Source organism: Phasianus colchicus, chromosome 3, assembly GCF_987193195.1.
Source record: "Phasianus colchicus chromosome 3, bPhaCol1.hap1.1, whole genome shotgun sequence".
In the NCBI taxonomy this organism is placed as follows: Eukaryota; Metazoa; Chordata; class Aves; order Galliformes; family Phasianidae; genus Phasianus; species Phasianus colchicus.
This window is the reverse complement of record NC_143438.1, coordinates 569991-583398: the sequence shown is the minus strand read 5'-3', so window position 1 is coordinate 583398 and position 13408 is coordinate 569991. Positions and strand designations below refer to the sequence as shown.

The following is a 13408-nucleotide window of genomic DNA, read 5'->3' as shown; positions in this document are numbered from 1 at the left end:
AATTCTGTGATATTATACCCACAGCAAGGTGACTGTTTTATAATCACTGTAAATTAACAACGTCGCTGATTCTGGGAAACTTGAGCACTTTTTTATACATACATTTATGCATAATTCAGTATAAGTAGCAGATATGTAGTAAGTGTAGTACCAGAGACAGGATTTTTTTTCTGGAACTTGATCCTGGAAGTATGTATAACCCTGAGCTTTCCACATCTGAATTTGTCTATCCAACAGAACACTGTAGAACAGTCTTGTCCAACCCACATCCCACAAACTGCATGCATATCTGGACAGCTAATAATGCAATCCCACAAGATTGTAAATTTTTAACCTTTATTTGTGATTTTTTAAATGTTTTTCATGAGTCAATTTCATGTAGCTTGAGTACAGACTGCATAGGTGACAACAGAATGCTGTGGAGAGAAGTGCATTAGTGCAGTGCTAACTCCACCTTTCGTGCCTGCCATACACACTCTGTTGAATTGAAACCTATTTGTATTGCATGTTACGTGCACTTGTGTCAGTTGGTGAGTAAAAAACATTGATTACTAATAATAATATTTTGGCCTATCTGCATGTGTGTGTGCCTGTGGTGCCCTGGCAATGGTTGGTAAAAAAAGAGGAACTTAAAAAACTAACAGAAAATGAGGTAGTTGCCACTGGCAACTTGCATTTGATGAAATATCTCTGCATCTTACATCAAGAAAATTTATGTTCGTAAGCTTTAAAAATGGATAATATCATGCAAATGATTGTCAAAGCTATGAGTTTCATAAAGTCCAAGTGATTGAATCATCACCAGTTCCAGGAGTTCCTTAGAAGCAGAGATGCTGTTTATGGGGACATTATTTACTTTTCCAAAGTAAGGTTGCTAACTATGGATAAAATGTTAAAAGAGATTTATGATTTTCAAACTGAAATTAAGGTAATTATGGAATCAAAAGGAAAATTTGTGCCAGAACTTGAGGATGAAAAATAACTCGTGTTCATTAGCATTTTTGGTGGATTTGACCACTCTATTTAAACAAGTTAAACATCGAACTTCAAGGAGAAAATCAACTTATCTGAGCTGTATTTCAGGCCATAACAGCATTCAAAATGAATCTTAAATTATGGCAAGCTCAAGTTACAGAAAATAATTTTATTCATTTTGATACATTGGCTAAACACACTCCTGTAACTGAAAAATAAAAGCCTTGCTTTCCATTTTGATAAAGGAATTTGAGAATTGATTTCAAGATTTCTGAAAAAATCATCTTTTTTTTTTTTTTTTTTTTTTTTTATATATTCATGATTCCATTTTATGTTGACATAAATACATTACCTGTGAATTTTCAAATGGAATGTATAGAGTTGCAATTAAACATTCAACTCAAAGAAAAATTTGGACAGGTCTCTTCACCAGACTTCTATAAAACCTATCTTGCTGGAGAAAGATATCCTTCATTTCAAAATCATGCTCTGTCAACACTTTTTATCAGGATGTGTGTTTGTGAACAACTGTTTTCAAGGATGAAGCACAGGAAAAGTAAAATTAGATCAAAAATCTCTGATGAGCATCTTGATAACTTGTTAAGAATTGTAACCACTTCCATCAAATAAGACACTGATGCATTAGTTTCACAAAAACAGGGTCAGATATCCTACTAATATGTTTTTGTTGCCCTCTTTTTTTATCTGTTTTAATAGAAAATGCTTTAAAAAAACAAACAAACAAAAAAAAAAACGTTTTGTTACTTGTATACACGAACTATGCTATGTATGATATGTATTTTGTATACAGCCCAAGACAATTCCTCTTCATTCAGTTTGACCCAGGCAAGTCAAGATGTTGGACACCCATTATGTAGAACATGTTTATCCACATCTAGGAATGTTCTCAACAGGTTTGGAATATCTGTTCCTATGCCTATAAAAAATCTAGATCATCATAATTTGGTCAGCTGGGATCTAGGGTCTTCGGGCTTTGGAAGGGTAGCAGTCTCTTACTTAATTCTCCATCTCCATGCAGACTTGAAGAGCTGTTAACTGCAGTTAACTTCAGCAGAGAGAGCATTAGTTCTCAAAACTGAAATATGCAGTAACTTTAATTTATTTTTCTCTCTCTGTTTTGCTGTTTATTCACTAGGGATGTGAGTTAATTGAGACCATGGATCAAGATTTAACAGACTTCACCAAGTGCCTTCAGATACTCCAGAAAAAGATAGAAGAGAAGGGTCTCCAGGTAACGACACAACTTTGTTTCTTCTTGTTTGTATCTACTCTTCATCTCAACATAGATTTATGTTTGCACTGAAATGAAGCAATATTTTCAGTAGCCATTCTGAGGTTTTGCCATATTATTGGCAGACATTGTAAACCTTGATGATTCTGCTGAATAGAATTACTGAGTGTGTCAATGCACAAGTGTTGGTTTTCCTAAAAGGCTGCTTCTGTTGGTTTCTGTTAATGAACAAGTCAAAATGCAGAAGACAGTTGTGGCTGATGTTCAAAGTAAGAGCCCTACTTTAGAATGTAAAAATGTTTTCAAGTCTTGGCATGCTGAGACTTAATGTTCATATCTCCTTGATCTCCTCCCGAAGATGAGATGGGAAGGAGAACCTTATTCTGTCAGCATTGCATATGGTGAGCAATATCTCCTTTTGCAAAAGGTTCCCCTGAAATCCAAGAGAACCTTAGCAGAGAAAGCAATGCACTAAACTTAAAAAGAGCCATTTGGAGTTGTGAGCTGATCTTTCATTTGAAACGCATACAAGGCACCACTTCCTTTCCCCTTCCACAGCTTGGTTTCAGAAGCCCTCCTGTTTCAATTCTCTGAGATGCAAAGTTACAGTTTTTCAAGAATTTCCAACAAGATGATCCGATGGCAGGTATGCTCTTGGAATTGCTGCCCATGGAGCGTTCCTTCGTAAAGGCTGAGCTCTCTCCTCCTCTCTCTACCACTGGATGAAGAGTTGAGAGGAAACAACTGTTGCATGCTCTTACCAACACTGAGGGCAAGAGGCTTATAAGAAAATGAATGCAAGAGCACAAGATGGAAGGGCATGTATATGTCGTCCTTTCCCATTTTCATTGTGGCAGGACAGGAAAGTTCAGTGGCAGTTTGAGATCTTTTGTCTCCAACAAGGCAGCAAGAGATGGAAATGTCAATATCACTCACTCTTTTTTTTCTCCTCGCTCCAAGCGGATGCATAATTACCCATGTTTTGCTGAAGTTGTTTTGAAATGTCTGAATATTCTGAATGAGATGTGTCCATGGAACCCTTCAGAGTGCTGTTGCACAGAGTCCAGTACACACTGTTAATCATTAGTAATTTTTTCTGCCATTAGTATAGACAAAGATGGGAGAGTTTCTCAGGCACCTTTCTGAAGTCATTGAACCAGTTTCTCCTCAGCTGAGACACAGACCTGTAGGAAGAAGAGAGATTTTCCTCATATTGTCAAAGTAGACTAGCCACTTCATCCACCGTTGGTTGTTTGTTAATCTTTCCAGATCACTCATGCCAGGATGCTGGCATACAATGATGGGTGCACTAAACAAACTCTGCCACATAGATTGCATGCATTTGACTTTATCTGTATACTGAGATGGCATATTATCATCCAAATTAGTATCATACACCATCTCTATCACAGGTAATTCTCCCAAATACTGGATACCTTTCTCCACGGTGGTCCATTTACCTGGGTAACATTGCAGATCTTCTTTGAAGGGCTATCTTTTCTTCACAGCTTACAAGGTCGCTGCCATAGAGTGAAGGATTGTATCCCTTTTTCAGTCACTTTGTCAATGCAACTTTCCCTAGAAAGACAGCCTAGTTGCTTGGCTTCACTGCCAATTAAATCCAGGTTGTTACTCCCATTATCCTAGCACTGGACAGCCAGGTGACAACATGTTCGCCTGGACAATGGCTGTAATCTTTTCACATATCTCATATCTCACTCAGTTTTAGGGGACAGATGGTTTCTGTCTCCTTTGCGAGTTCTGCCTCTCCTTCCTTCTTCCATTCTTGTGATGCCCCTTTTTCATCTTCATCTTCTGTCTTTGTAGGAATTTCTCTCCTTACTAAATGATCTGACTTTTCTAGCCATTTCTTCCTTTTGCTTATAGGGGCAAATGATACTGGTACTGGCTTGTTCTCTGATTGTACCGTGGGTCTTGGCACAGGGATTGGAACAATCACAGGGCCCGTCACAGGGATTGGAGTGACTACAGAGTGGGTCACAAGGGTTGGGGCAACCTCAGGGTTGTCAGAAGGGTTAGAGCAACCGCAGTCCCGTTTACAGGAATTAGTGCAACCACAGGACCCATTTCATGGCCTGGAGCAGCCTGTTCTAACAGAGGTTAGAACATCCACAAAGTCTGCTGCAAGTATTGGATCAACCACAGTTGGTTCAGGGTCTAAAAGTGGAGAGAGAAGTTGTTCACCTGCATTTGCATTTACGGCTTGAAATACAAACTTACATGTTACAATGTGGATTTTTTTTCTCCTTCAGGAAGAAAATATCATAAAAGCTTTTAGCTTGGAATATTATCTAGGTGGAATATGTTTTCCTGGTTCCAGGTGAATGAAATTGTATTTCTGCAGCTTTGATTTTTACCTGTTGTCTTAATCAGAGACACTACAAGCCTGTTTCCCAATTATTTATAGTTGAAATTACTAGACAAGGAAACTATCTCTTCAGTATTAAACAAATATATATATATATATATATTTTTTTTTTTTAAGAAAGGAAAAAGATTTGAGTTATGCTGTGTTTGCTACTCTTTCTGGGTAGCAATATGTTAAGCTAGGAAATTAATTTAAATCAGCACATACTGTGGACCCATAATCCAGTGACATAGTTTCTCTGGATGAAATTCTAATGCAAGACGCTGAAATATTTGAAACTGATGTTCTTCAGTTCGTGAAAAAGTAAGGTATCATTTATTTGCTACACTGGATGGATAGAAGTTTTGCTCTGGTCTATTAGTCACCTCTGTTGAGGAGGTTTTTGAGCTTTTGGGAGCTTATGTGGGAATATTTTTTTCCAAACAAATTAAGTTCTGGTGGTTTGTTTTCCATTTCTGCATCTCTGTCCTCCCTCTCTTCTTCATTCCCACTCACCCAAATTGCTTGTGAACAAATGACGTATGAACAGAGGAACAGCATGTTGAAAGGTAATTAAGTTGTACAGCTTTCTTGCATGTGGTCACTTGAGCGGGAGACGAGGTGAGACAGATGCTTTGTACCCCCTAAGAAGAGAAGGCTGCAAAGTTAGTTCAGATTTCACTAGTTATTGGAGAATTCAGTTTGAGAAGAAGCCTTAAAAATGCTTTTACCACAAGGAAGAGTGCAATTGGAGTTGACCGTTTACTCAGATCTGGTAGAAAAAAACACCTTGTTAGTTCTTGAACTGCTTGTTTGATAATGAACAGTGGTAATGCTGTCTTCTAAAATAATTTGCCAAGTTCATCAAAACTTTTTCCCTTTCTCAAAGGAAAACTCTTAGAAAGTGTCTGAGTCCTCAAAGCCATTCATTTCTGATTTCCATTATGAAATGTAGTATCATATTTCGCTTGCTTAGCCAAGGCGTGCAGAAAGCAGTTTTGGGATCATTTTATGATACTTGAGTCACCTGTGTACATTTATACTCATTGCAGTGAATGTTAGAACAAGCAGTACCCTGCATTTATGAAAGTTAGAATCAGTCCTAGTTTTCCCTTTTCACGGTGCTAATTCATTTGTGGACTGAATTGTGCCGGATGGGTGAGGCAGTGAAGTACCATGAACTAACATATAGGCTGTTATACAAGGGCTGTTCTGAAAATACTGCCTCTCACTTTATTATGTTGGTTTATGATGTCAAAGGTGGATGTTCATGGTATGGCAGTAGGTGTTGAGCCAATACTCCATTAAATTTTGTTTCTGTGCGACAGATGGTAGCAGTGGGGCAGTCTGATAAAATGGTGTCTGACATGGAAGTGCATATGAAGCAAAGGTATGGAACTGAATTCCTCCAGGCAGAAAAAATTGCACCCATTGACATTCATTGGCATTTGCTGAACATTTATGGAGACCAAACAGAGGATGTTTGCATAGTGAGATGGTGGGTGGTACATTTAAGCAATGGCAACAGCAGTGTGAATGACACTCCTCATTCCAAATGGCCAACGAACATTTTTATGAGTGCAGCAGGTATGCATTGCTGTTCATTGCTGACAAAAATGCATAACTGATGGCGATGACTACATTGAAAAATAGTGTTTTGTAGCTGAGAATTTGTTCTATCAAATTTTATTCTTGTGCTCTTTGTATCTGTTGTAGTTTCCATGGAAATAAATGGGAGGCATTACTTTCAGAACAGCCTACATGTATTGCTTTCTGTATGACTGTGAGTACGGGTGAACACATGCATGTATGTAGGTTGTATGTGTACCCACAACTTTTCTGGCAGCATACCTTCCTGTTCCTTTGTTTCTGATTGTTTTTTTGTGTGTGTTTTGTTTTGTTTTTAATGTCTCAGTAGCTCTGTTTTCTGACATTTGTTTCTTCTACCGTGTTAATTGTCTATTCAATGTTATGTATGCATATTTTGTTTTATTGCTTTAATCAGTATCCTATTCTTTCTGTGTTTATGTGACATAGCTTTTGTTTCTTTGTTACAATACCTTCAAATAAACTTATTTTCGGTAATTTCAGTAACTGTGTTATGTTCTTAGCTTTGACTTATGTAACACAAACTATTTCAAAACACTATGTGAACTGGCAAAAAGATAGATTTGCTTACAGTATCCTTCTTAGAGATGAACAGATCTTACATTAAAAGTCAGATAAAAAGTGAAAGCTGTGTTTTGTGGATCGGGAATCAGAGGTGTAGAAACAACAACTCTGCAGTCTCCCAGTCTGCCAGCAGCACAGTCGGGGATAATCTTCCAGTTCTCAGTCTTCATACAGTGATCTTGCCCTAACACTCCCCAGTCTCACTCGCAGGCGGTTGCAGCAGCATTCTTCATTAAGAAGTGGGAATTTGTTTATCAATTATGCAATTCCAAGGAGAATCTGCATAACATTATGGTAAGTTTAAGCCATTATCTTCATCTTGGAGTTACAAACTGCACTCTGTTTCATCTACAATACCGTTCAGTCTTAAAGCTAAGCTCCAGGACTACTTTATGTTTAACTTCCATTATCTTTTCTGCTTGAAAGTTAAAGCAACTCATTTGCTTATATGAACTGAAGATATAAAAAATTGATTTTATTGAAAAGTAATTACATTTTAGTGTTTTAATATGACTATATTTCAGTTGATCAAAGCATCAGTGTCAATATAAAAAGCTGAAAAAAAATCTATCTTCAAATGCTATTATGATGCAGGGCTAAGAGTAAACCTGTTCGTATCTGGTGGCACTATCTTAATTCCTCATGGGAGGAGAACAGAAAATGCAAATGATTCATATTTTAAGGGAAGTTAAAAGGTTTATATGCTGTCAAGTGCTGTATCAGAAGATTTTAATACATTACTAATAGTAAAATTCTCTTCATTAACCTCTCTTGTCAGAAACAACCAAGTATCTGAAGATACTATTAATTCACACTTCTAAGATGTAGAATTTTATAATAACTTTCAACAGGGGTAAATCTGTTTGGAGGATACAAAGACATATTCTTGAGCACTGACCATTTCAACTCTAAGGTCCAAATCCACCTTCTAGAAAGGCAGCATCTAACCCTTCCTACATAATGCTGAAATATTTTAAGGCTCCATATTGCGAAGGTGTAGCAAGGTACATATCCTGCAATTAAGGATATCAGAAATGCACTAATTCTAGGGAACAGTTAGACCAGGCTTTCTTCATGTTCAACTATAGCTGTGGACATCAAGACACACTGAATTTGTGGTAAGGAATTTTATGTGAAGTGAATGTCTGCAGGAACACACTACATCATATGTACTGTGAATCTTTTTTACATAATTTTTGTATTCTCTTCTGGGCTTGTATTTGATCTGTGGAGATGAGTTAATGGAAAAAGGCATAAGTATAGTGAGATGTATATAGAATACATTGATTTCTGCTTGTTGAAACAAAGCTAAACCCCATGACAAATTTTGGTGACACGAAGAGCAAAAGAGAAACTACAGTTTATTAGGGCAATTTAGGGGATCGAGAGGTCAGAGATACACTCATTAGTAGCACTATGGTATCTAATACAGAATCCGAGGTTTTTGACAATTCACCATTTCCTCAGTTTAGTCAAAGAATAAATAGTTTTGAAACATACAACATGAGTTTACTGGAAGTGGTTTACTGTTCCTCTTGTAATCTCTTATTTTTTCCTTTTTATAACAGGAAACGCGATTTTTCTTTTTTGCTACCAAATTTTAAATAGTCCAGCTCCTCTGCCTTCAACAGCACAGCTTGTTCTGCTTTTCTGATAGCAGCTGCTCCTGATGGAAAGATCTCCATGCTAGGAAGGTGGCTGGGCTGCATTAATATGTTGGTATTCTCAAAGTCTGCTGCACTTGCATTGACCAAGTCTTGGTAATGAAGCTCTAGAGGGAAATCTTGAGGAGCCATAGCTTTTGACACAGAGAATTTGTCTGCAGCTTGAGGACCAAGAGCCCAGTTCGTTGATGGAGATGTTCATAAATAACATTTTTTTTTGTTCTTGTTCTGTTTAATACTTAAGCACTGTAATGTTAGGAAATGTCTTCTTTGTAACATGACTGTTTTTAGGAAGCTATGTTTAGATAATGGGATGTAGGTTTATTTTTATAATTAAGCGTATTAAAAAAAGGTCTTGAAGATTGCAATAGTCAGTGCATTTTTTTCAACTCAAGTATGATATCTTCCTATCAGACTGAGAATCTTGTCAAGAATAAATGATGGATTTGTGAGAGTTTCCTGCTCAAGGAAACTTATTTAACCTAAGCACTGCATAGAACTCTTCTTTTTTCCCATTCTTTTTTTCCAATTTTTGTACCTTTGGGCATTTGAATAATCAAAAGAAACAGTGAAATTGTAATATTAGTTAAATCTTTTGAAGACATTGTGGGTTTTTTTTCTTTTTTTTCTTGCCTAGAATGGGAATGTGGGGATGGGAGGAGGCAAGTAGTAACGCTGTTGCAAAGTAGAATGTTAGGATGTGTGGATGGTGCTCAACAGAAGTGATTCAGCCTGCAGCCCAAGCCCTCATGTATCCTGAGGCCTCAGGTAGTCTTCAGCCTTATCCCGATCCTCAGCCATAACTTCGTAGTCTTGGCCAACAGGAAGGACATGGGTCATACAGCAGTTTAGCTCTTTACAAATAGTTTGAGGCAATCCTTGGAAGTCCACACAGTGCTCCTGCTGTGACAGAGGCAGTAGGTGGTACAGAAGGTACCATCTCTGGCACACAGACAGGATGACAGCCTCTGGCTGACAGGCTCTTGTTTCCTGAGGAGTCAGATGACCAAAGCAACAAGCAAATTCGTGCTAGAGAGAAGAGAATCCCATCTGAGCAAAGTGCAGACGCTGCTATGTAACACTGTATATCATCCCTGTAGGAAATAATTGCCACGCCTTTCATGTAAAACTAGAAAGCCAATTGCCTTGCTCCAATTACTGGAGTAAAGGTGATTTGTAATGTATACCTGGAGTGAGATGAAGATGCAAAAAGAGGACAAATGTTGTTCTCCCAATTTATTACAAATTCATAGTTAGGGAGATAGGGAAGGGAAGGTGGGTGATAGCAAAAAGATGGGAAATAAGAGTGAGAGTTCTTTATAAAAAGCAGGAAGTAATCACCACCACGGAATTCCAGCAGCATTCCATTGATCCAAGGATATCATCAGGTTGATGAGGAAGGTTGTCTTTCTTGCTTCCTTTTTCTCTCTTTCAATCATTCAAACAGTCATTTAATACTGTCCTGACAGGCTTTGGTTCCAAGCTGATGGCTCATGTTGGTATGTGCATCCTTTATAGCGTCAAACTGAATAATAAACACAACATTCACACCACTATTTAATTGTTTGCTTTTCAGAATAAAATATGCTTCAGTATGTGCATGTTGCTACAGTAAATTTGTTCTCTTTCATCTTCCTCTGGTATTTTATATTAAAGCAATAGACTTTTGAATGCTAGAAAATGAAGTAATGAAGATAACAAGATACCAGTGAGGTGTGGAGTTGATAAGAAGTGGTGTTCAAATGCAATATCTGATCTGTAATTGGCATAGAATTATATGGGAAAATAGCAGTGAATGGTTGTCTTGGTCTCAGAGGGAGGAAGGTTTATTTATGGCTCCAGAGCTTTCACAACATGTTGTTCTTGCCTTCCCTCTTTCCTTTAGGATGGTCTTTCTTGTTATTTGTTCCAGTGCCACCAGTTGCTGCCAGGCAATGGTTCCCTGTCAGAGTCTCCTGAGACTCAGGCATGCTCCTTTGAAAATTGTCTGCCTGAAACAGAGGTCGTATGTAAGAAGATCCCTCAAGGGGTCTGTATCCTGGGGAGAGTTTCTTATCAGAGATAAGGAGCACAGTTTTAAAAAGAGTGGGCATCCTCTGCTGTCAGTTTGAGCCTTTGAGACTTTGCGCTTAGATGGCATGGTGATGCTTGTGTTACAAAGAAGGATATGAAGTTCTTTTCACCTACCTCAGGCAGCTCCCAGCTTCCTCTGTCCTTTCACCCTTCTCCTTAAATAACTTGTCCATCACTTTTCTAAGTAAAGTCTTCTCTATTTAATCCACTTATACCAGAAAGAGAGATGTTTGCTGGGCCCATTTTCCATGGAAAAAGAGTGTTTAGCAAGCTGGCAGACAATTTATAGCAAATTGTGTATTTCTGTAGTCCCTATGGAAATGGAAGCAGGGAGCTGAGCAGCCTCACCCTGATGTGGTGGCAGCCTCAGCAACCTCAAGGTTACAGCCTACTCTAAATTATACCCTAAGGGAGAAGAAAGAAAGAAGAAACCAAATTGCCATGTGCAGAGTGTTTCTTTATGCTTCTCTTCTCCTTTAACAGCCCTGCTGCAACTCCTAAAGCCATTTCAAAAGATGCTGATGTATAAATTTAATTTAAAGATGACTGAATCCCATGATTAGAACTTCAACTCTTTATGAAATGAAGCTTGATTGCACTAAAAATGCTGTAGAAGGAATTTAAGTCAGGCTTTATAAAGTCTAATAGAATGCAGCCCGCTTTACACTGTTCTTGCTAGGATCTTGCTATTCTTAGCAGTTATTTAGAATTTTATACTTTTTCTCAGGAAATGAATAGCACTGTGTGAAAACAAAATGGGTAAAGGGAGTTTTGACAGGACATTTAAGTGAATTATGGATATTTCAATTCAAGTGCAGTGTGTTAGTCAAGTGCTACATGCTGGGCTGATTAGCAGGAGTTGAGTATAATTCTCTAGCCTCATACTGGAAAAATGAATGGCCTTTCCTCACTAGTGGGCAAATCTATAAATGCCCTGTACTTTGGTTTTCTCTTTTTCTTATACTCTGGGATTACAAAGATTCATGCACATGCATTCACATTCTGTCCAGTTTCCTTAGTGTTTGGTGGAATGAGAATCAGAGATCTCAGGGAAGAAGCTGATTGTTTTGTTAGCTTCCAGATTTGCTTTTTTTGAATGGAGGTGATAGCTTTAAGATGAAAAATCTGTTGAGGTTTTGCTGGAGTAAGCCTCTTTGTCCGTTTGTTAAATAAATAAACAAATTGTATATTCTAAACCTTCCAGCAGAGATTTTATGTCCCACAATGTCTGGATGTCCATCACTGGCTCCAGGATTCTGCAGTAAAAGGCAGACTGTCTGCTGCCACCCAAGCGTAGAATTCAGCTTTTCTTTTTGCCCATTCCTGGGGTACTCTAGCTGGTTTTGTCTCCATGCCTGTCACAGACATATTTTTCTATTTTACAGGAACATAGAAACGCAGAATAATAGTTACATTTCCTTTTAGGGTATTTTTTTAGCCTTCTCCAAACATGCCACAACCAGTTGTGTTTGTACAAGTCAATGGGGCCTTACGATATGCATCCCAGGGACCTAAAGGAATTTGCTGATGTACTTGGCAAGCTACTCTCCATCATATTTGAAAAATCATGGCCTCCATGTGAAGTCCGTTGTGACCAGAAAAGGGGGAACATCACTCCTGTTTTTAAGAAAGGGAGAAAGGGAACTACAGGCTGGTGATCCTCATATCTGTTCCTGGGAAAACCATGGAACAGATTCTCCTGAAAGGTATGTTAAGGCACAATCAAGATAAGAAGGTGATCTGTGACAGCCATCATTGCTTCACAAAGGGCAAATTGTGTCTGAATAATCTGGTGTCTTTTTATGATGAAATGATGGCAATCAGTGGACAAAGGAAGAGGAACTGATGTCATCTACCTGGACTTGTGCAAGGCCTTTTACATGGTCCCGCACCATATCCTTATCTCTGAGTTGGAGAGAGATGGATTTGAAGGATGGACTATTCAGTGGATAAAGAATTGGTTGGATGGTTCAGTCAGAGGGTTACAGTCAGGAGCTCTTGTGTCCAGATGGTCATGAGTGGTGTCCTCCCAGGGGCCCATGGTGGGACCAGTATTCTTTAACATCTTTATCAATGGCACGGACGGTGGGATCGAGTGCACCTTCAGCAAGTTTGCTAACACTAAGCTGAGTGGTACAGTTGATACTACAAAAGGAAGGAATGCCATCCAGTGGGACCTGGACAGGCTTGGCAAGTGGGCCCACATGAATCAAATGAGGTTCAACAAGGCTAAGTGCAAGGTGTTGCACTTGGATGGGTGCGATCATAGATATGTGTACAGGCTAAGTGATCTGGGTCTGTTTAGCCTTGAGAAGAGAAGACTGAGAGGGGACCTGATCCAGGTCTATAAATATCTAAGGTGTGGGGGGCAAAGTGGCAAGGCCAGACTGTTTTCAGCAGTGTGCGGAGACAGGACAAGGGGAAATGGCCAGAAGCTGGAGCATAGGAAGTTCCGCACCAATGTGCGCAAGAACTTCTTTACGGTGAGGGTGACGGAGCACTGGAATGCCTACCTGTGCGACCTGGTGTAGGGATCCTGCTTTTGCAGGGGGGTTGGACTCGATGATCTCTGGAGGTCCCTTCCAACCCCTACGATTCTGTGATTCTGTGATTCTGTGATTAGGAAAAGAACTCACAGAGAACAGCACTGCAGAGAAGGACTGGGAGGTCCTGGTAGATGGAAATCTGAGCCACCAGCAGCGTGTGATTGGAGTCCAGAGGGCCAACTGCATCTTGGGCTGCATCAAAAGAGAGCAAGCAGGATAAGATTTGATTTTCCCCTTCTTCTACTTAGGGAGTGGTGAGGCAATGGAACAGACTGCGCAGAGAAGTTGTGGATACCCCATCCATGGTGGTGTTCAAGGCCAGGTTGCATAGGGCACTGGGCAGCCTGACCTAGCTGTT

The 13408-nt window shown here is 39.1% G+C and overlaps 1 protein-coding gene across 18 annotated transcripts in view; it reads left to right on the top strand.

Moving 5' to 3' along the window:
* The window catches only part of TPK1 (thiamin pyrophosphokinase 1), a 269847-nt gene that overhangs the window by 139149 nt on the left and 117290 nt on the right, over positions 1–13408 (top strand). For all 18 annotated transcript variants that reach the window (XM_090136771.1, XM_090136770.1, XM_090136769.1 and 15 more), the window contains one exon: positions 2132–2227. In XM_090136771.1, the coding sequence (XP_089992897.1) occupies positions 2132–2227 (96 nt within the window). The remainder of the gene's footprint in view (positions 1–2131; positions 2228–13408) is intronic.